The 23,863-nt window shown below is 41.6% G+C and overlaps 3 protein-coding genes across 11 annotated transcripts in view; 2 read left to right on the top strand and 1 right to left on the bottom strand.

Moving 5' to 3' along the window:
• Nucleotides 1–11,222, bottom strand: part of LOC117147526 (neurobeachin) — a 163,096-nt gene extending 151,874 nt beyond the window's left edge. For 4 of the 6 annotated variants that reach the window (XM_033314452.1, XM_033314449.1, XM_033314454.1 and 1 more), the window contains exons 1-2: nucleotides 10,759–11,221; nucleotides 6,874–7,665 (exon numbers count right to left, since the gene is read on the bottom strand). In XM_033314452.1, the coding sequence (XP_033170343.1) occupies nucleotides 6,874–7,032 (159 nt within the window). In that variant the 5' untranslated portion in view covers nucleotides 7,033–7,665; nucleotides 10,759–11,221. Of the gene's footprint in view, nucleotides 1–6,873; nucleotides 7,666–10,758 lie in introns of all 6 variants that reach the window. The other 2 variants (XM_033314446.1, XM_033314447.1) reach the window with 2 other exon arrangements.
• Nucleotides 11,223–12,168: 946 nt separating this feature from the next.
• Nucleotides 12,169–21,061, top strand: LOC117146682. 4 transcript variants are annotated; one of them, XM_033313048.1, is made up of 5 exons: nucleotides 12,169–12,344; nucleotides 14,705–15,455; nucleotides 15,666–15,745; nucleotides 15,807–18,753; nucleotides 18,845–21,061. In XM_033313048.1, the coding sequence occupies exons 4-5, from the start codon at nucleotides 15,849–15,851 to the stop codon at nucleotides 19,732–19,734; spliced, it is 3,795 nt and encodes a 1,264-aa protein (XP_033168939.1). In that variant the 5' UTR covers nucleotides 12,169–12,344; nucleotides 14,705–15,455; nucleotides 15,666–15,745; nucleotides 15,807–15,848; the 3' UTR covers nucleotides 19,735–21,061. The 4 variants fall into 4 exon arrangements, with proteins under 4 accessions (XP_033168939.1, XP_033168941.1, XP_033168940.1 ...); XM_033313050.1 differs by lacking the exon at nucleotides 12,169–12,344 and adding an exon at nucleotides 13,631–14,051; XM_033313049.1 differs by lacking the exon at nucleotides 12,169–12,344 and adding an exon at nucleotides 13,631–14,060.
• LOC117146683 (microtubule-associated protein RP/EB family member 1-like) lies at nucleotides 19,782–21,061 on the top strand. The gene has a single exon (XM_033313051.1). The coding sequence runs from the start codon at nucleotides 19,801–19,803 to the stop codon at nucleotides 19,966–19,968; it is 168 nt and encodes a 55-aa protein (XP_033168942.1). The 5' UTR covers nucleotides 19,782–19,800; the 3' UTR covers nucleotides 19,969–21,061.
• Nucleotides 21,062–23,863: the final 2,802 nt, after the last annotated feature.

Below are 23,863 nucleotides of genomic sequence, written 5' to 3'. Positions count from 1 at the left end.
TAAGGGTCAAGTCGAATGAATTCCAACACATCCGGTCTTGACCAGATGTTAATCCGATTTGGGACTGCTGTCCCACGGTTTCCATTATCGAGCACCGCCCACTTTTCTTCCGCCCATCAGAGTAACATACATAAATAAGCAGGCGACAGCGGACCAGTGTGGACCACCTCCAAAAAGCCCAAATGAAAAAAAAAAAAAAAAAAAAAACGCCCAGGGATCAGACTCCCTATATAATACATGCCATATAAATAAATAAATAAATAAAGGGGTGGGGGGAAAGGTTGGGTGGCGGGGCAAAGCGATACAATGGCAGTGGGAAAAAATTAAAACAGATTTTTGCCGCCACTACAGTCAGCTTTATCACTAATATAGCCACCCGAAGCGACCATAAAATCGTTTGCCTCCTATTGAATTTTATTGATTTTTCTTCGACGTTTCACTTGCTGTTTTTTTTCACAGCTACTACTTCTTCTTCTTCTCTTTACCCTCTTTTTTTCGTTTTGGGTTCAGCACTTGTCGTCAACGTAATTTGCCGCCCCCTTTGTGTTTGCCATCATTCTTGAAAATGTTATTAAAATCTGAAGAGGAAACACATTTCGGTGCGGCTTCATATAAAGTTTGGCATTGATCGTAGCCATCAAAGTTCTGTAGATTAAACTTGATTAGCCCCCGGAATCTACAAAGACCGCCTACCCTTATGAGAAAATTTAAAGTTATAAAATAACAAATATTTATAGGAAAGTGCCAAAAACATATGTGTATGGGTAGGACACCTTTGAAATCGCACATTATGCGTAGAAGGCAAACAACAAATGTGACCACGACCAAGTGGGCAAGGGCAAGTTGGGCATTATTATTTGCCAGGGGATGCAGCGGGGTGCAGGGTGTGGTTGTGGGTCGACCCCCTTGTTCTCCTCGATTTGCCACCACATCCCTTCGAGTCTTTCGCCTGCACAGTGGCGAAGCGAGCCAGCCACACACTGATAATGACGTTAATGAAGTTCCACAGTTGCTGCCGCAGAAGTTTTCATCAGCTTGCCACGTTGCGTTACAAAATGTGCCCATAAATGTGTCACGCCTTCAATTCAAGCACCCAACCCCTAACCTTACTGCCAAACCCCCAGCCAACCCCCTCCCACGCACAGCAACAAAGCGAAACACAGTTAAGAATTGGAATATTTGCTCAGATGACCGACAGTGTGATACCCTTATCGATACAACTTATTACAAAAGATTAATAGTAATCTATTATTATTATTTTTTTTTTTTAATTATAAGATAACTATGATATATCTTACTATCTGTCGGCTATGCCAAACTTCTCTTCAAATGCGTTATGCCCGCGGAAAGGGCATCGAAAACGGATGGCATAGCCGTTGAAATGGCTACCGGTTACACATAATACGTCCGTGATCCGGAATACGGGGTCCGCTGTCCGTTTGCCCGCAGTCTGTTGTCCGTTGTCCGTTTGTCCGTAGTCCGTTGTACCGCCCCGGCCCAAACCCGGATACCGGACCCGTTGCTAGATTTTCCCAACTCTGCGTGCCCACGTAACGCGTAATGCGGCGGGCGCATGCGAGAATCCCTTCAGTCGTAGACTCGTCCTTAAATAACATTGCGTTGTTCTTTATTGGTCGTTAAATCTCTTGCGGTTGTCGTGTCTTCGTTTTGGCGCGCCACCCCCCTCCCAACCAAACCCCCTATATTTTTCCTCCCTTCCTCTCAATCCGCCCCTGACACTCCCACGCACACACACACACACTGGGACGCCCCTCCCTTGTGCCGTTCGCATGGCGAAACTCCTTTGGTGGCCACGTTTTCCAACTGGATGTGAATCCTAAATGCGTCTGCCGCAGTGGGAAATAAGCGGGGATTTGCGCTTAGAAATCTCCACACACAGAGCTTGCATATTCATTTCTTAAATATGCGTATAATAATATAATATTCTTTTTATGGGATATAATCAGTTTTACCTTTTTTTTTTAATAACTTTCCAACACTTTTTATCTTAAGCAGTGCTAAGAAATTTGCACAAACTTTAGCTTTGCATATTAATATTGTTAATTTCATTTAAATCTTGTTGTGATTTTTAAGATTTATAGATTAGGATTTAATATGCAAGAGTATTTTGTAATGTATATTTTGCTGTATATTTTTAAGTTGATGAGTTTTTACCATAGTGCAGGTACTCATGTTATTTTGGTTATAGGTGCTGCTGCAGCCCAAAAACCATTCGATTTCCTTCCAGAACGGGCCAAAAAACGGGGAGTAAACAAGGGGGCGGGGGGAGGGTTGGCTGTGAAAAGTGGAGAAGCAGTTGGCCAAAAGGAAAAGGCAAAGGCAAAAGCAAAACACAGGACACGATGGCGCCGTCTCTTGTCGCGTTTTGTTGTTTAATTTTCCATTTGGGGTTGAAGGCGAGAGCGAGACGGCCAGCGGCAAGGAGAGAGATAGTCGCTGAGCTGCAGGGGGGTGGCAGAGAGTGAGTGGGAGAGAGAAAGCGAGCAAGGGCGAGCCGCTCATCCCTGTGTTTGTTTTTGTATTAACGCTAACGTTTCGTTTTCACCAGCAGCTGAAGCGGCAGAAGAAGAAGAAGACGAAGCAGAAGAACAAGAAGTTCGTGACGTTTCATTTCGTTTGGCTGATAAGAGCGAGGGCGGGGGCGGGGGAGGACGGCCAAGAGAGGGGGTGCGAAATCCCCTGGCCACACGAAAATTCAAAGCCAACCCAACCACCCACTTGCATGCCACACGTTGTCTAGGCAAGTTTTTCTTTTCGCTCTCGCCCTTTGTTACTCTTTTCACTTTCTTCGCTCGCTCTCCACTTTTTTTTACTCAGTAACAGGGTGAAAAAAAAAAGAAAACTTTACTAGTGATATGAAATAACACAAATATAAAATCGCTAAAGTCAAGCTGCAATATTTAACCACTTTATGGTAAGGAAATTAGTTCCGTTTTTATTTCAAAATATTCCCGATTTTGCTCATTTTTTCTCGCTGTGTGGCTTGTGGCCGCCAAAAGCACCCACTTGGCCGCACCCCCTCCCCCCTAAAACCACCCCCCTTTCGTCTGGCGTTGGCGGTGTCCTTCATCAGGATGCCAACAATATAAAGCCTATTTTCATTGTTTCCTCTCTGACACTTGAACAGCTGACAGGCGTCGACGTCAAAGTCATGTTGCTATTGCTATTGCTACTGCTGTTGCTATTGCTATTGTTGTTGTTGTTGTTGTTGCCGTTTCCCGGGCCGTTAATTAAATTAAGTAAAAGTAGCAAAGTATGTTCGTACATTATTTAGTAGAACCCTCATTTCTGCTTCTTTTTCCACCTTTTTCCTTCGTGCCGAACGACTTTATCAGCCAGAAAGTGATATGGAAAGGTGAAGAGGGAACTAAACAAAAAAGAAAAAAACAGTGAAAAGGGGAATATATATAGAACAAGATAAATAGAGGGGCGGGTTGAAAATGCCAGAGTTCCCAACAACTAAATTGTGAAGAAGCGAGAATACTGGCTCGCCGGCCAAACAATCGCTGATTGTGAAACGAATGTGTGCAAATATTTAGCTAGATAATATTTGTGAAACAAATTTTCAGATGGTGAATTTACGCACGGCACAAAAGATAATAAATATAATCATCTGGTTGGCTGGAATATTATGTTACATGCATTTCTTGTCCGCGAATACAACATTTTAATCAATTTATCAACCTGGTTCTTTATTCGCGGAATAACAACAACTTTTACGACCTTTTCCAGTTCGCAAGATTCTAATTTAATTTCCGGAGAGTGTTTTTCTCCAACCCGAAATAAAAATAAAAACTAATTAAAACGCGTAACGCGAATAAAACGAGAATTGTGAAAACACAACCGAATCGTTACACATTTTATGCATTTTGCCATAATGCCGTAATGCAAAGGAAATACGGAAATACCTGCCTTCATTTTTAGGGTCTAAACAAGTGGCGATTTGCATTAAACGATTACTTTACCAGCAGAGCAGGGAAAACAAGAACGAGAACGAGAACGAGAATGAGAGCGAGAACGAGAACGAGAAATCGATTAAAGGCCTTTTGCCTCTCCTCTACTGCACGTGACACCAACAGAAGGCCTTCTGAAACTCCGGATTCCACAGAGTGCCTGGCTGATAGCGAGGAGGGGGTTTGGAACGCCCATGGCCAAAAAGGGGGTGTAACAGAGGGCCAGAGGCAAATGCGCCACATGGCAAAACGGGCATAATTGAGCCGTATAACAAGCCCAATGACCGATTAAGCCAACATGGCGAGTGACCCTCAAGTGAGCCAAATGAGTTGAGTTCCAGTTCGGATTTCGGTTGGGGTCGTAAAAGAAGAATCCGCAGACATGCATATACCTACATATTTATGTAAGTAACTAAGCGCTTGGAATCAAAATTAATCAAGTTTATGGCAGGATGAAATCACTTTAAAGAGTGCACACGGTGAATTCATCTTGTTCGTTGCATACTTTCAGACAGCTCTGTGACCTTATCTCCATTTTATCCAGCTCAGCTACAAGCATAAACATAATGGAACTGCCAAAATTTGCGGCCATCCATTAGCCCGTTATCGTCGATGATAAGAGGCGGCATCCATTAGCCTGGATCCTACCTATAACCTGCTCCAATCTAACCTATCCATATCCATAATTCTGCTCACATCCCCATCAGTATATCAGTATATCGTCCATTAACATCTTCGTATCCATAATCATTAATCGACCACGCTGTTTCTATTGATTATTTTTTTTGGCTTTGGGAGGTCTTTTGGGGATTTTTTTTTCAAACATTTCTTCTTTTTTTTATTTTTTTTTTTTTTTGGGCGGCCTGAGTTTTTTGAGTCTGCAGCTGGCATTGTGGCATTGGAACACGTCAACGCATTTTTACACGCTTATCAGATCGTGCCATATAATCTACGTACACACCTAGGCACCTACGCACATATATATTTGTATATGTATATATGTATATGGGTATGCTCCCCCACTTGGCACACATTCCGCCTTTTGCTATATGCTATATGGGTGTGTGCACCTGTGTACCTGTCTGTATCTACAATTTATCTGCCGGTTTGGCGCTTATCTTATCTCAGGCTATTCGAGTGCGATGAAAACGACGACGACGACGCCGCCGCCGCTGAGCGGATGACGAACTTCAATTCAATTTCTTTTCAATTTCTTATTACCCAGCACCACCCACCACCCACCACCTATCCAGCTAACTAGCCCCCCATTCCCACTAACCCCTTTTGCCGCCTGGATTTCCTCATTTCGCCGGCAACTTCCTCCTCATCCCTTTTGCACTTGAAAAATATGTACGCATTCTTGGAAATTGATAGAGACTCTGTAAGCAACAAATAATTAGCACATTACTCAAATTTATAATAAGACACTTAATGAATTTACTTTAATATTACTTTGCTTGTGCACAGAAAACTAATTATAGGTAAAGGAATTCAAGAACGTTTTTCTAGTGTAGAACGTAGAAATATTATTCGAATTTTCAGCTGTGCCAACGCCAAAAAAAGTGGCCTCTCCATTGCATGAAGGTGCTGTTTTTCTTATTTTATTTATGAATTCTCCTTTTTTGCCCGAAACTCGGATAACTTTTCCGACCCAGCGGCAGCGCCACCTGGCGGTGACTGTTCGCTTAATGTTGGGCTCTTCTCATTTTCATTTTGATTTCCACAAGGGGACCTGGGTGCAAAAAAAAAAAAAAAAAAAAAATGAGCGGTAATGATGAGCGACGGTGTCGTGTTTTCATTAAGCTCCAGAAATTTAAATATGTTATAATAATAATGTGTCTTGGGGAAGTGGAAAACGCGGGCAGGTGGAGGTTGGAAAATTCGGTGGGGAAATGCCGGGACATGAAGAGGACAAGTGGCATATACATTGTCTTAGTCCCCAGTCTTTTGATCCTAATCACAGCCCCACAAGTCGGGCGAGATTTTTGGCATACTTCTTATAATTTCACCCACATTCACAACGACCTCCAGAAACACCCATCCACCCAACCACCCACGCAACCGCCCCGCCAGCCCCTCTCGTCCTTTGCATTTGCGGCTTGCTGGAAATGTTAATTTTCCTCGAATGGGAATGGGAAAAAGTCTGTCTTGCTGTGTGAAGGAAAATTACTTTCTAAACAGAGAGTTAAATTGCTGTCGAGATTCTCTGCACTTCTTTCGTTTTAATTGTCGGCTCTTTAAGTTTCCAAGCCAAATTAAATGTGGCTGAATTTGTTTGCATTGATATAATTTGATTTTAATTTTATTTGCGCAACATTGCAACACCTGAATGTAATTAAACTGCATTTGGTGTTTTTTTTTCTTTTTTTTTTTTTTTGTGACTTGCATTGGCCTGCATGAATATTATTAATTTTAATGCTATTTGTTTTATAAATTGATGACGCGCTTTAAGAGATTTAAATATATTCTATTTGTTAATGGGTGTTTAAGATAGAAATTATGCATACTTTTTCATTATTATTAAGTTTTTTTCTGTCGCATATGTAGGAAACCCATTAGCCATGTGCTTGAACTATTTAACTAGTTTTAGGCAAAGTGTTTTGGCCGAATCACTATTTTGAACTCGCCTCAATGCCGTGACCCACAAAAGCAATGACCCTTGTTACCACTTTTAAGCACAATTGCTAACGAAGTAATGTGCTATAAATACGCTGGCTAATTTGCTTAATTTCCAATATAAACTAGGTATGTTGGCAAACAAAAAGTAATTAATCGAAAATATCGACAATATCGCTATCGTGTTTAAGTATTTATCGACACCTCTAGCTGCTCGGAATTGACAAAACCTGTTGGAAATGCGTGTGGCCTTTTCGGCTAATTGCCTCGAACTAGCACTTACCAAATGCAGAACGGTGTTGACCACCTCCCGGTTGGTCACCTGGCCAACCTCGATGAGGCCGATGAGGACGGCGAACTTGAGATTGTCGGCGGTTGTCATTCTGACGATTTCGTCCGGCCGTTTGATCTCACTGTACGGCGGACGCATGATGTCCGCCATTTTGGTGCACGGTTTGTGGTTCAGATTGTTGTGTTTGTTGCACGGTGTGTGTGAATTGTAAATTGTAAATTATTTGTTCATTTGTTTCACGCGTTTCACATGCGATTTAGTTTGATTGTTTGTTTGGGTTTTTTGGTTTATTTTTTTTTTATTTTGAATTTTTTTTTTTTTTTTATAGATTAAGTTATAGAATTAATGGATGGAATGCACACGAAAATACACACACAGATACACAAATATATAATACATTTACATATATAATAAATATATATGAAGATGGTAATGCTATATATATATATTTATATAAACAATTAGATATTGCCAGGCAATTGGAGGGGAGGAAAAAATTATTTTTTTTTTATCTTTTGGCTGGATTTCTTTTTGCTATTTTGATTTTCTCTTTTCATTCATATATGCATCATTTGTGTTGCTGCACTCTTCCGATTCTCATTCGCTGTTGTTGCAGTTGCAGTCGCTGTTGTTGTTGTTGTTGTTGTTGTGGGGCAGCTGAATTGCCGTCGTGGTCGCTGCTGCTTTTTTGGCTCATATTGAGCAACTTTGGCCGTCGACACTTGACAAATTTTGCATTATTTTTTATACAATAATACTCGGTTATTTATTTGGAATTGCACACTTTTTGTTTTTGGTCATACATTATTTTGATTGAGGTTTTGGTGATTTTTGGTGTGGTTGGTGGTTGTGGTGGTGGTGGTGGTGACATACATAAAAAAAGAGAGAGAAAGAGAAACAGGTACATGAGTACGAGATGCAATAACGCTGGCATTTTGCGAGCACAGTGCGTTTCATAAGCTTAGGTCGTCATAGTCGATGCAATGCTTTTTATTTACATTATCACTACGATTAATTTGAATTTGTAGGCTCACGAAACGCACTGTACTTTTGGTTTTGGCTTATCAAAATTAAAATGAGCAGGTACGTAAAAAACTAAATTAAATTCTTATTTTACATATACATATGTATTATGTAGAGCCCGGCTACAAAGCAAAATTCGAAATATTCGTTTGATCTGCCATGGGTGATGTTTTTGTTTTTCGGTTAGCAGGTTTTGCAGGCTAGTGGTTTTCCAGGGGCGTGGAAAGCGAGCGGCCATTTTCCGGTGCGTTGTGGTGAGGGGGGAGAGGGAGAGCGGGGGGAGGGGGGGCGTTTGGCTACACGTGCTTGTTGGAGCAAATTTTCGTTCCATTATTCATTCGCTTCTTGGCTGCTCACAGAGTAAAGTGGAAAATTGTCTGGGGAATTTATGTGCATTTATAATTTTCGTTTTATTTGTTACTGTTTTTTTTTTTTTTGTTTTTTTTTTCTCAAAGTCGAACTGACTTGCATTAACTACCGGCACGATCCAGAACCAGATTTATGTAATACCACGTCGTATGTTAGTGATATTATATTATATTGGGAAAATCTCGCTCGATCATCGATTTCATTAGCTCGGCTATAATAGCTATATGCACATATGTATGTACGTATGTACTACATATTGGAACCTATAGTTTTCGCGGCTCGTCACGCACTGGCGATAAGACTGGGGTTATTGCCCGCCGGGTTACTCCAAGTGCTGGAAAAGCCTGGGAAAAGCGGCGAGGCAGCCAAGTTCTAAACTGCTCGGCAAACACCATTGAGCGGGGATAGTTAAAGAAAAAAAAAAAAAAAATAGTAAAGAAAATAGCATACGTACATACATACGCTGACACACCTGAAGAACAAGGTGTGCTTCTGATTCAGCTGGCGATGGATGGGCCATAAAAGCAACACAGCTGTGTGTTAAAAGAAAACTCTTCGAGTGGCGGAAGGGGGAGCGAGCGGTATTAATGGAAAACTGTCCAACAAGGCGGGTACATTCAATTAGGCACCATTCTGTTTGCAATCCAATTCGAGATTGGTGGAAATCGGTGGACTGCCTTCAGGGAATAACCCTCTAAATGCATATGTATGCATTTTAAAATACCGGAAATGGCTGCCAATATTACGTAATACTTAAAGTAGGGGGGGTTTGGGAAAAATGGTAGGAAGTTGGGCGTTTTAAGGGGGCTTACAACAAATGCAGTTGCACATTCTTGCACTACGGGGACAAGCTCATTTTTTACATTATGCATTTTATGCATTTAAGCATTTACTGGAGTGAAGAAATAATTCGTAACGAAACGACGTAAACAGCCAAAGAAGAAAAACCGGCGTGGCAAAAAACGGGGCAAAGCAACGTTGACTGGTTTTCTTGATATTAACTTTTGTTTTCTTTCAAAATCTTGCCGCTGGTTGGTAGTACGATTTTTTACTTTATTATTTTGCTGCTCTTTAGCTAGAGCAGGTGATTTTATTTTGTATTTCTTAATTTTTTTTTTTATTTAATATGAAGTTCTGACTGCGGATTTTTGAATGCGGCCACTTTGCTAATTGCACGTCAACAGAAAAAAATTCCAATAGCGAGAGCGAGTCTCCATGCGTTTTATTTGCTTTGCTTTTTGGCTTTGAGCTGCTACCACTTTTTGTAGTTGTTTTTTTTTTATGGGGAGAGCCAGCGGGTGAGGGAGAGAGAGAGAGAGAGAGCGATGGAGAGGGAGAGAGAAAAAAGTTGGTAATTTCGTTACGAAATAAAGATGCAATGCCAGTTGGAAATGAAAGTCACGCGTTCAATCGATCAAAAAGATCCATGGAACCGCCAACTGAACTTCCTGCCACTGCGTTGGAAAAAAATGTGCCCTAAATTGTTTTAAGTGTACATTCATCAGAACGGTACTCTGATTGTAATACTCGAATTTTCATCAATCTTAAGTTTTTACGTTTAAATTGCTTTAGCTATGTTTTAAGCCATATCCTTAATCGATTTGATGCATAAGATGTATGAATATTTTAGCAAACAGCATATTAAACTTTTAATTTTAATCAAATAAAATATATTTGAAGAAAACGCGAAATATCTTTAAAAACATTCCTAAAAAACGTAGGGTCTTTGAATTTCGGCCTAAACTACAACTAAAATCCCGTCGTTTTGCCCACGTTCTCTCTTTGTTGTTTTTGTTGTGTATTGTCGTTGTTTTTTTACCCAACTTTTTGTTGGTGGCCGAAAGAGAGACAAAATTTGGTTTTGGTGGTGGCTTTTTTTAGGTGGATGCGGGCGGAGGGGAGGGGTGGAGGCGGATAGAGGTAACCCGTTTTTGGGTTTTGTATTTGTATTTGTATTTGGCTTTGTTTTTATTGCAATTGCAGCAGGCGGCCATCTAATTATGAATTGCAGTCACGCCGAGACAAGTTTTTCCTTTTCCTTTGTTTTCCTGGCTTTCCACGCTCGCTCTCTCTCTCACTCTCTCTGTTCCTCTCGCTCTCCCACTCAACGCAACGCTATTCTCACCTTTTCAGTGGGAAAAATCAATGAAACGCGAAGGAAATTCTCTCTCGCTACGTTGCGGCTTTTTCTGCTTCTTGCCACTGCTGCGTATTTTTTTTATCTTATTATTTTGCACCGCTTTGTTGGATTTTGTCATATTCCAATAAGCAAACAGACAGCGACACCGAAATGCTAATTGGACCAACTAACTAAACAGTGGAGCCGAACGAAATTGAACGCAAAATCCCAGGAGGCGTAAATGTTGAGAACTTAGGACCGAAAATAAAGGCATATTCAAAAAATCACACAAAAACACACAACAACAACAAAAAAATATGATCTTAACGTAACGTAATTGGGAGAGCGTAAAACTTGATATTTACGTTGTTTTCTTCGAGTGTTTACTGTTGTTGTTTATGTTTGGCCGTTGTTGCTGTTGCTTCTGTTACCATTATTGTTGTTGTCTTCGCACATACACAGTAAAAAAAAGTGGCAAAAAAACAAATGAGTAAAATAAGACGCGGCGGGAGGCAATAAAGAATTGATTCATAAATTCAAAAGCGCAACGTTCACGTAACAACAATATACAACCATTTCTCTTTTTATTTTATTTTATTTGAATTTAATTTTGGACGTCGTGTTGTCCGCAAAAATTATTATGATTTCACGTATTTCACCTCCGCATTTTATGGATTCTTATTTTCGTATAATTCACGATTCTGGTCAGCGTTGTGTGCCTTTTGATTCGGTTTTCTCGCTTCAGTCCTCTGTTTTTCGGCTTCTCAGCTTATCCGCTCCTCTTACTGTTCTTTCCGCCCGCGCTGCGAAAAACAGAGTGAATTGGAATTGAATTGAACGCATGAGCTCCGATAGCGATAGCATCGATATGGATTAATCGATATGCCGCCATTTACAAAAAAAGTATTCACGTGCAACTAAAAGTATTAAATTATCTATTTCCTACTGTTCAACTTCTTCGCTGGAAACATATATGTTGATGGGATAGAGCTAATACTTTCTATGAAGCATGTCCACATACGATAACTTTAAATGCCAATCGGTCGCAAACGGTTAAAATTTAAACTACAATTCACATGTAAGAAAATGTACTTATAAATTAGAGTTTATTGATAAATGTGTTACCAATTTGTTTGTCTTGGCACGTCTGAAATGTGAAAGTTACAAGAGAAACTGGAATTTTTTTAAAATCCAGAATAACCTACACCGATAACGATTTCGATTTCGGAGCGACAAATTTGCTCTCTCAGTGAAGAACAGCTGATAGAAGGGAAATTTTGGGTTTTTATCGCTGGGCGCGTGTATTACAGTTTTTCAAAGATTTACAACTGTTCGAAAAGTGATGTGAATATGAAAAATTAAACAAGTGAACAAGAGAATTCGGGTTTGAATGGTTCTTTGTCGATTCTAGATGAATATAAAATGATATAATTCCATCGCTTGACAAAACCAATTATTGTAAAATTCATATAACATCAGATACATGCGGTTTGTTTATACTTTTTTACTAACTTTTATTTATTTAATTATTCAATTCGACTGATTCAGTTTATTGCAAAAACGGCTATAAAACGGCAGCATTTCGTGTAATTGTGTATAAATAACCGGTAAAAATTTGAAAAGCCAGTTGCAGTGTGCCCAGTCATCAAGTAAGTATTTATTTATTGCTTAGGTATTTTCAGTATTTGGCGATTGCCACCACCTTTCGATATATCGGCGTGCACACAAATTATCGATAGTGACTGTTGCCAGTATCGTTTTGGTTATTCCATCTCTAAGCATCAGGCTTTGGTCACATTACCAACCTTTCATAAAAAATAAAAAACAAAACAAAAAGGCGATAGAACGCAATTAAAGCAACTGTAAAAAATTTAACAAAATAAAACCACTGATAAACTAAACCAACTGCATTGCACACACCCCGCAAACAAACGAAAATGTGATGTTAAGTGTGAGTAAAAACCGATGGAAAAGCGAAAGGAGTGTGCGTGTCGAGCATGTTGCGTGTGTGTGTGTGTGCGTGCGCGTGAAGTGCGAATAATGTGTGAAGGAGAGAGGGCAAGAGAGCGGCGCCAGCTAAAAAATATAAACAATTAAATAAATATGTAAATTTATATATATGGATCTATGCATGGGAGTAGTTATCCAGTAGTTGCGAAAAGGGAAAAGGAAAAACAAAAGAACTAGTTCTCTTTTCTTCGAGTGTGCGTGTGTGGTTGTGTGGGGGAGAGGATTCCAGCTGCCTTTGTGTGTGAATTTCATTTAGTTTTTTTTTATCTGCTATTATTTTGTTGTGCGGATATTTTTTAACCCTTGTTAGCCCTTTATTTTGCTGATGTTTGCGTTAGTGTGTGCTTTCAACCCCCAAAAACTTCACCACCCGTCGCCGCCCGGCGAAAAATCACTGAGCAATAAAACCACCCACTACCCCCCAAAAGAAAAGAACAAAAAAAAAAACGAAGCGAATTATTTCTCACTGAAAATTTTCTTCTTCCAAGGTGATGATGTTTTCTTCCTCCCCATATTGCTCCACATCTTTCCAGGAGCAGCGCTCGAAAAAAGGGAGACGCAAGATTGTGAAGGAGAGTGAGTGAGAGAGAGAGCGAGAGCGCAATTCAGAAACTGTCGAAATAAAACGGCTTCTCCACCTCTCACGCCTTTCGTCGCCCCCCGCTGCGGGCCCCACCGCACAGTGGGACGCGCAGACTAGGTGTTCTAACAAATTTCGTGTTTCGAATTTCCACGTTTCAGTAAACTCAGGCACCACATTTAAGTTTTAAATGTAATATTTTTAATGAGTTTGTTCCTTTATTATCTGTCATTTTGCTCCACTGTGCAAGGTATGACGCGCTATTGTCCCCTCTTTCGCTCTCGCGCATTTCGACCATTTTCCATCCTTCTCGCTCACGCCGCCTGCCTTTTGGCGTGTTTCTTTTGTGCCTATGTATTTCCGCTTGTTAGGTCAGCTCTCCCCCTGCTCCCCCGCCCAACAACGTCCTCTTTTTGTGCTCCCTTTTTGGACTCCAAGTTCTGGCAGTCCTTTTGGGAACAGTTGTGGCCGAGAGAATAGGAAATTCGTTAAAACGGCATCCTTTTGAAAGTAGATGCTCGCTTGTATTATGATCTTAAAATTCCTGTACTAAGCCCCTAGTAAATTAATAATAATATTTAAATGTTGTTGTGCATTTTTTATTTGAAAAAAATCTGTTTGAAAACAAATCAATAGTTGTTGAGTAATTTGTAACTAATAATACTATTTTATTGACCACTGCTGTATATTTTGGTTTTGTGTTGTGAGCGACAACGAAGTTGTGTGGGTGTTTAAAAAGGGTAAGAAAGGCAAAATAAAAAAAAAAGGCGAAACGGAGTAGGACAAGAACCAAAAAGGAAAACGAAATAAAAGTAACGTTTGTGTGCGGCCCAACCGAAAACCAATTAACTTTTTGAATATTGCGCTAAATTGCGCGCCATCGCCCGTTCGTTTACCAACACTGACCGCCGAATGCAACCCTGCGCAACACTAACTCACACACACACACACGAACGTAGTAAGACCCAGGGAGGCAAAAATTCACACACAAGCAAATATTTTTTTGTTATTATTGAACAGTGAGGAAGAACAGCGCGAAAGGGAAAAACGAGCTTGCGGATGTGAAAAGTAAAGCGGGTGTGTGGAAAACGGCAACAACAAAAGGCGAACGGGGGAAAGCCAAAGGAAAACTACTCGCGGGGGAGCAAAAATCGGCTGGGAAGCACGGACGGACGAAGAAGAGGAAGAAAAGGAATCAGAGTAGGAGAGCAAGCAGCAGCAGAAGAAGAAGCAGCGCAGCCGCTAATTGTCTCGTCGTTCGTTGTTGTTGCTGCCTTGCAAAAAAAAAAAACGAAACCGAAAAAGAAATTGCAAAAAAAATAAAGCAAACAAATTCAATCAAACGAACTGAACGATTAGCAAGTTAATAAACGCAACATAAAACCAAAGGAACGAACAGCAGTGGCAAAGGAAAAAGGCAAAAGAAGAACAATCGAAAAGGTCAAAAAATGTGAGCAAGGGAGAGGAGAGACTTCCCCAAAAAAAAAAACCGAAAGAAAAATGGAGCAAAAGTGAAAAACCTGTGAGTGTGTGTGTGTGAGCGGGAGAGAGAGAGTGGGGGGAAAAGCTAAAATTAATTTTTTGTTTTTATTTCCAAGGCGCGCACTGGTGTGTGTGTGTGTGAGTGTGGGTGGAAAATCGGATTTCGTAAAACGCATTTAATTGTTAACAGCAGCAAAAACGTGTATAATTTACCTGACTTTTCTACATCTCACTTACAGTTAGTAATCAAATTGCACAAAATGCGAGAGAGGAGAGCAGATCAATAATAATAATAATAACAAAAGGAAAGGAGCAAATGTAACTTCTGTGTGTGTGTGCGTGCGTGAGGCAAATAACAAAAAACAGCGCAGAAACATTTTTAACTAAAATGTGGAGACCAAGCAAGGAAACAACAAAAGCTAAAACAACGACAGCCAGGAGCAGCGCAGCCAGCAGCGACGTCGACGCCAGCGTCGCCGCATGGAAAGCACAGAAAACCGCATGACAAGGAAATGGAAAATTTTTGTGCAGCCCGAAAAACCAAATGTGAACATAAAGGAAAGGCCGACAGCGAGGCGTTGAGCAAACGAAAAACAAAACAAAATACAACAAAAATACAAGAACGTGTGTGTGTGTGTGCGTGTGTGTTTTCCAATCGAATAATCGAAGAATAATAGTAATAATAATACAAGTCAAGGAAGAAGCGGCATTCGAAAGAGAACAGAATAAGCGCAGGAAGAAGCAGATGTAATAACTAAAGCAGAAGAAGAAGCCCATCAGCAAATCTATGAGAAGAAGAAGAAGGCGAAGAGGAAGCGGCAACTTGAAAAATATACAACAATTATTAATTATGGCAGCTTCAACAAACAAAATTCTGTAGAAGAGGAAACAAAAGACGCCCAAAGGCAAGATTTTTAAATAGAAGGAGTTAGTAACACAAAAGAAAACGTTGGCAGCCAAAACCACAAAAAAACAAAACAAAAAGAAATTGTAAGTAACAACAAGACCTGCTTTCCAAACAAAAATTAGTTTGTTTCCATGAAATTGTCACTTAATCACCAAAGTTTTGTATAGTTATTACCCTCACTATTGAAAGCATTTCGCTTTCATCAAGTTTTATTTAATCATCAGAAACTCGAATGGACTTAGAATGTTAGTTAGATTTTGTGGCAGAGTTCATAATATTGTTCTGTTTCTCAGGCTAACAATATATTCAACATAGCTGGAGGAGGTTGACGCCAAACGCAGGCGTCGCATCCCGAAAAGCTCAAGAGAAGAACGTAAGTTATTGACCAGCCATGAAAGTGAGTTTAATCCAACAAATGTTTGTACGATTTGCAGATACAAGTGAGGGAAATATACACCAATTAGTATATCGCTGCCATGGCCAGCAGCGCGACGAACGTCGACGGCGGCAGCGGGACGTCGACGGCGCTGCCATCGCTCTTCCCCGCCGTTGGCGCCGCTGCCGGTGTCAAGGATATGGACGGATTAATGGCCATTAACGATAGCGCCCTATCGCAACAGATCGAATTTATACTGCAGGATGCTCCCATGGAGCAGGACGACGATCCTCACCAGCATTCGCATGTGCATCACCATCATCACTCGCAGCATCATCCTCACTCGCATTCGCATCAGCAGCAACAGCAGCAGCATCTTCAGCAACAGCAGCAGCAGCAGCAACACCATCATCCGCATCATCATCTGAAGCTGGACAACAGCAGCAACAACCACCCACCGACCGCAGCAGCAGCCGCAGCTGCCGTAGCAGTAGCAGCCACAACTGCAGCAACAGCAGCCGCAGCAACCAACAACAGCGCTTCCTTCAGCAGCAACAGCAGCAGTAGCAATAGCAACAACAGCAATCACTTGGACAACCAGCAACAGTTGCTCATTCAGCAGCAACAGCAGCAACATCATCTGCTAAACGGACGCCGCATCATAATCCAGGCCACGGGTAACTCGTCCGTTCTGGCCGCCAGCGATATCAAGGAGGAGGACGAGGAGGAGGAAGATCCCGAGCTGAACGATGAGAATCTGCAGGATATCGAAGAGGAGGCTCAGGCAGCCGAGGCCGATGAGGAGCCCGAAACCACCGCGCATTTGTCCACGCAAGTTAAGCTGGAGCTGGAAGAGGATGAGGAAATGCCCGACGAGGAGGAGGAAGAGGATGAGGACGATGACGAGGAGCTGCAGCACGGCCAGCTGGAGTACCAAATTAGTGCGGCCACGCAAACAGGTGGAGCAGCGACGAGTAGTGCCGCTGGTGGCGCCGCAACAGCCGGCGGAGGATCACAGCAATTGGTACAACTGCCCGCCGGGAGTATTGTGAGCACAACCACCCACCGATTGTCGGTGCCCGTGACCGAGGCGGCTCTTGTGCAGCTGCAACGGCGACCGGTCTACATAAGCAATGCTGTGGGCGGCCTAACGGCCGGCACAACCTATGTGAGAATGCCGGCGGCTGCTGTTATCAGCCGCAGTCCCATGACGGTGCTGAATGTGGTGCAACAGGCGCTGCCGGCCACTCAGCTGATATTGCAGACACAACAGCAACAGACGCCGGCAGCGGCAGCGGCTGAGCAGCAATTGGCCTTGGCCTTGGAGCAGCAAAGGCAGCAGCAGGAACAGCAGGCGCAGCAACAAAGGCAGCAGCAGCAGCAAGAACAGCAAAGGCAGCAGCAGCAACAACAGCAGCAGCAGGCGCAACAAGAACAGCAGAGGCAGCAGCAGCAGCAACAACAACAGCAGCAGCAGCAGCAAACCCATCCAGTGAAACATTCAGCATCCGGCTCTTCCTCCACCAACAACAACAGCAACACAAACTCCACCAACAGCAACAATAACACGCCAGCCGCATCGGCGACTGTGACCACCAGTTACCAGTGCGTCGAGTGTGTGGAGAAGTTCGATTCCAAGGAGCTCTTCGACATCCATCGCAGCGGCCACGCCAATAACATGAAGTGCGCCATCTGCAACATGGTGCTGAAGTCCCTGAAGAACTACGAGAAGCACTGCCTGCGCTGCAAGCCGTACGAATGCCAGATATGCGGTCGCGTCGTCCGCTTCCGGCCGAACTTCATCAAGCATATGCGAGTCCATACGGGCCAGCAGTCGGAGCGGCACAAGTACAAGTGCGAGGTGTGCCACAAGGAGTTCATGAGCTTCGAGTACTTCAAGGTGCACAAGAAGATCCACAACGAGAACGTGAACCTGACCTGCGAGATCTGCGGCAAGGTGTTCAGTGCCCTGGCATCGCTGCGCGGCCATTCCAAGCTGCATTCGGGGGTTAAGCTGCACAAATGCGACGTGTGCGGCAAGGGTTTCGGACAGCGCTACAACCTGAAGATTCACGCCAGAACGCACACGGGTGACTTCCCCTTCGAGTGCAAGATCTGCAAGAAGAAGCTGCACACACAGTCGTCGCTGCAGACGCACATGCAGGTCCATCTGCGGGATCAGCCGGGAGCAGCTGCTGCCGCCGCCTCTGCTGCCGGAGCAGCCTCCTCGAAGGCCAGCAATAGCAGCAATTCGAGCAACAGCAGCAACTCCAGCAGCAGCAATTCCAGCAGCAACGGCGTATCGGCAGCTGTGGCGGCAGCCGCAACGACTACAACAATTGTCAAGCTGGAGCCGCCGCACGAGATGGAGAGGCCAGGCACCAGCAGTAGCAATCAGCAGTTGCAGCAGTCGCAACACCACCAAATGGAACTAGACGATCAGTCGGGACTGAGCGGGGACGAGGAGGATGGCAGCGGCGGCGGTAGGAACTCCTCCTCGCATATTGTGAACGCAACCACCAATCGCTTGACCACCGGCGAGGACTCATCGGAGTCCTCGAATGCCTCGCTACACCTGAACCAGCACTCCTCCACCTCATCCTCGCCAGCCTCGCAGCACCAAGTGTCGTCGCACCAGCAGCATGTGCTGCAGCAGCAGTCGCAGCAACAATATCTCGTTTCGGCACCAACACGAACGATCGTCATTAAGAACTACATGCAGCAGGGATCCCAGCAGCAGCAGCAGCAACATACCTCCGATCCAACGCCCGTGCTGCATGCACAGGTCATCCAGAGCGGTGCAGGCACCAGCAACGGCAGCGGCAACACCTCCTCCACCAATAGCAGCAGCAACAGTAGTACCAACATTGTCACCACCAACGCCGGCGGCAATCTCAGCAATGGCTCGCAGTTGATACGAAAGACGCCGATCATTCATCATTCGACCGGGAGCAGCAATGGCAGCGGCGGCTCAGCGCTGACCAGTGTGGTGCAGCAAACAGGTGGTTAGTAGTTTTGGGTTTGAACCCTAAGTATATATATGTTGAAATCTAGCTAGCAGATTGTATAAAACTAAAAATCCTGTCTTTCTTGCAGTTATTTCGCCAGCTCAATCGCCATCATCATCCTCGACCTCTTGCTCCTCATCCACGGTGCTGGTTTCCAAAGCCACCGGTGTGCCACTATCGATAGCTTCCTCGGCGGCGGCTGCACTCGGAGGCTCCACTATCATACGCAGCACAAGGAATCACCAACAACAGCAGCAGCAGCAACCAGCCCAACAACAACAGCAGCAGCGGGTAACGCAGCGCAATAACCACCGAAATCACCACCGACGTCGCCATTTGGCGGACATGGATGACGATGAAGACGACGACGAGGATCAGCCACAGCAGCAGCAGCAGACGCATACGCAGCAAACGCAACAGCATCACCATCATCACAGTCATCTTCACAACCATCACAATCATCATTTCGATGACGATGATGACGATGAGAAATCGTCACCGTCCCTGGCCACAGCGGCCATTATCAAAGTGGAACCGAATCTGTATTCCTCGGGCTCTGGCGACAACTCCAACGATATGTTCATCAAGGAGGAGGTCATGTTTGAGGATTCGGCTGCCCTGCATTCGCCGCAATCGCCGCCAAGCTCGAAATTCCGTATCTCCAACTTTGATAGTGATCTAGTGGATCATCACGTTGATCTGAATCACTCGCTGCCGCCGTATGGTAATTTGTTTGAACCGCATTCCATACCGGATAGCATACCGGTGCAGTTGTATCCGGATGATGACGATGACTTCCGGCTGGATCATAGTTCGCTTGGTGGACTGCACAACACAACGTCGTCGTCGACCACCGATGGGGACTTCATCAAGAAGGAATGGGTATACGGCACGGGCGCTAGTTCCTATGCCATGAACGGCAAGTTTGATGACGACAGCGATGCCCTGTGCGATGCGGCCAATTTCATTTACAATTGAGTGCAGGCAGCAGCCGCTGGCGTTGTGGTGGATCATAATCGTCATGGTCATTGTCATTGGAAACGGATGAGGCATCCGCGTCATCAGGATGAGGAGGAGGAGGAAGTGGAGCATCAACAGCAGCAGCAGCAGCAGGAGGAGGAGGAGGAAAAGCGAAATGTGCAGGAGGAGCTGGAACAGGATCAGCAACGCAATGTTCTGCGTCGCGTCCACGATGCAGCCATGTGGAGCTGAGGATTCGGTTAATCCAGATTCATAGCTGTACCACGTATATATATATATATAACATATGCCCCCCGCCCCATCCCATTATCACCGAATTCACACACCACAAAACACATCCAAGGGGGTGAATCGATTTGCGTAGGATGCAAAAATCAATTTATGAACAATTCTAACTAATTTCGCTGTGAAAACTTTAACGTTTTAGAGCTGCTCGTAACAGAAAAAGGATTTATTCGTTCAAAAGCCACAGGGATATGTCTTGTATAATCAAAAAGGCATCAGGAAATTATCAACTTTATGGGGGGAAAGAAAATGGTAATTGTGTAATAGATTTTTGCAATGGGCTTTAAAACCATAGATTCTTAGGAAAATTAGTTTTGAGTGACTTATCAGCTGGTTTTTTAAATATCTGGTATTATATTCAACAGAAAACTATGCATTTTTTTGTAAATCTCCAAATTAGAGTTCTAAGCTGACATTTTGGACCTTCCCAAAGGAAAGAAAGATTTGGGGGTTTTTTTTTTTTTATAAAGATAAAAAAAGATGTAAAATTGATTTGAATTGTATCTAAAGTTTTCAAAGCCAAATTATTTAGAATTATTCATAGAAGACTCTTCCAGATTGTTCTTTTAAACTATTTTGCAACGCAAACAGGTCGAGCCGCCCTAATATTTATACATATATATTGCTAATATATACCAGAACACATACTTATCCTATATGTCCACCATATAGACAATTTGCTATCTCTGTTGCGCTCGTGATGATCTTATAACGTGATCTTAAGTCTAAATCAATGTGTAAAATGTAATGTTTGTTTTTAACTTGCTTTCGTTCAAACCTTTTCTCCCAGTGTGTAATTTGCCTCCGTTTCCGTTTGTTGTAGTTGTTTATCTTGTCTCTCGCTCTCTCACTCTGTGTGTCTCTGTCTCTGTTGCTCTCGTGCCCTCTCTGTCACTGTCGCCCCGTCTCACTCTGATCTGTTTATACGAAGTGTGTACAATTTTCGCCCCCACTTTTAGTGTAAAAAACGAAGAAAATCTCAAATGAACTTGTAACTTGATGTGAAACACGAATTGTTTATTATAAGTTTTAATTTTTACATATCATTTATTCTTATTGTGTACTCTAATCTCTTGTTTTAAATTTCCGCATGGCCCAGCAGCACATTGTATTTTCTATTGCGAACCCTAATTTTAGTTGTATAGTTTTGCATTTGATCTCTCGGCTTTAGTTTTTGCATTCAAAGCGAAAGAAAATTCAGTTCCTGTGTAATGGCAAAGATAACTTGAGAAATTGTATTATAATTTAATGGACTAGGCAATCGATGTGCTGCTGTCATGCGGAAAGAAATGCATATGTATGAACCATATCTTTCTGTCACTCGAGGATCCTACAGTATTGGCTCCAAAAACCTAATCAAAACAAAAAAGAAGATACAAATAAGTGAAAACCGCTTTAATTATGCTTTTCGTTCTTTTCTTTTTTTACTTTTGATTAACACTTTGTTTTTAATTACCTAAACCGCAGTATTTGTTTCATATAATTCGAGAATCCGTATCGATTTTTTGCGTAGTTAGTTTGTAAAGTGTTAAGGTATTGATTTTTTTTTTTTTTTGATTTTTTAAAAAGTTCTTATGTGCAATCTCCCCCCATCACTGAAACTGAACTTTGACCTCTTTCTCACCTTCGCTCGAACACCTTGTGGTTACCTTAATTAGTTGCTAAGTACCCACGATGAACACACGAATACATTAAACACCCACACGATACTTGATTATGATTTGCATTACTATATACTATAGATAATCTGTAGCTAAGTGTAAGCCTAATTTCAGTGTAGTCTCTAAGCTGAAAGAGCATGCTTTAGCTTTAGCTTTACCCTAACATACGAAACTGCATAAGCATACGAATATATAATATATATATATATAGCCGCTGTACAATTACTTGATCTTTAGCATTAACACTTGAAATCTTTTAATTTGCATTTACATCAACAATTGTTTGTGTATTCTTTTCGTTCGTTTTTTTTTCGAAAATTTAAAATGGTCTAAAAGAAATATATATATATATAGCCATAAAGTATATATATATATAGATATAGAGATATATATCTGGATGGGGAATCGGATACAATAAAGAAGGAGAAAAAGAATCCACATAACAAAAACTTCTATCAAAGCATTTAATGTTAACAACATAAAGAATAAAATCTATATAAATTAATTAATTAAATTATAAATGTATAACAAACAAGTTAGCCAACAATTGTAAAACGTAGCTGAAAAAGTACACCTGTTTTTTTTCTGTGTATAGCATGGAAGGAAATGCATATTTAATCGATTTTTCGTTTATTGAGAAAGTATTCTTTTGCTTTTTTGTGCTTAATAATAATAATTGTTGTTGCTTGCCAATTTTGTTTGTTACTAAAAATATAATAATTATATAGCAAGAGCCGTTAATCATAAAAAACACAAACACTCACACATAGGCACGTGGTAAAGCTCAAAGGAAAAACGCGCAAAGAAAAATGTTTTTGTTTTCCAAAAAAAAAAACAAAATATGAAGTTAATTACGGATTTGTCTTCCGCACGAGTTAGAAGTTCGATTTGAACGATGTACAAATTTCCAGTTTAGTGAATCGATAGCCAGTTGAAGATGTCGATAAATAGTCGATGAATTCGATAACCAGTTGATGATACCATTGGTCCGCCCCATTTCCACGCGCTTTTCGCGGAAACACTGAATTTTAGCAAGCAATTAAATGAAGTTGATATCTCGATTCGAACGGTGTTCAGATTTCCAGTTGAAAAAATCGATCACCAGTTTCCGAATTCGATACGACCCTCCTACCCTTCTCCCATTTGATTCGGGATAGCCCGAATTTTGGGAAGCAATAAAAACGAGACAAACAGGTGGGAAATCCTCGCGGAATGCCTCTCGGAAAACTCATCGTTCACTGCCCCACACGCCTTTTCTCACGCCCCCTTTTCCATACACTGAGAGCAATCAAGTGAAATCAAGAAAACGTTATTCCAACAAATTTTCATTTAAACCGAAAAAAAATCAAGAATAGATGCGAATTTTTGTACATTTGCAGAGAGAAAAAATAAGTATTGTAATATTTAATGAATCCAAAACCAAACTCCAAAATATACTATTTTATATACCAAACAACAAATGGATGAAAAAAAACGATGATTAACAAAAACCCAACAACTTTGCACCACAACAACAACAACCAACTAAATTTTTAAAAATTTAATCTCAACGACTGCGCACACAACAACAAACAAATTTTTTGTATTATATTAAAAAAAAAGGGAAAAAGATAAAAAAAAACGTAACTTTAAATAAGATCGAAGAGGAAACGGGTGAAGCGAAAGATAGAAAGCAAAGTGAAATATTTTTTTAAGTGTAAACCAGGCCAGTCAAAGGCTTGGGCGCCAAATTTTCTGCAATAAAAAATCTTTAATATAATAATATTGTAAACTTTATAGTGTACACACACGAAAACACCGTAAATTAGGATGGAAATGGATGTATAACTGTGAAGCCAAGAAAAGTCCAATTAAGAACACATTCACACAATTTAAATGTGGTTTAGTTGTCGTTTTACTATTTTTTTTTAACATAAAAGTACCTAAAAATCAAATAATTGAGAAGAGAAAATCAATAACTAATTTCTATGTGTCTCCCTTGTGTGTAACTTTGCAAAATCTAAATTCTTGAAAGCAAAAGAAAGAAAAAAATAAGTAAATAACAACACATAATCATATTAACACCAGAAAAAGGAAACAAATTAAAATTATATTTAAAGAAATCGCAACTAAGCAAGATTATAATTATTTTTAAATGGAAATCAATTTGTTATGCACAAAATATATATATGCAGAAAAGC

This window comes from Drosophila mauritiana, chromosome X, assembly GCF_004382145.1.
Source record: "Drosophila mauritiana strain mau12 chromosome X, ASM438214v1, whole genome shotgun sequence".
In the NCBI taxonomy this organism is placed as follows: domain Eukaryota; kingdom Metazoa; phylum Arthropoda; class Insecta; order Diptera; family Drosophilidae; genus Drosophila; species Drosophila mauritiana.
The sequence above is the reverse complement of the archived record's forward strand: the minus strand, read 5'-3'. Positions and strand labels throughout refer to the sequence as shown.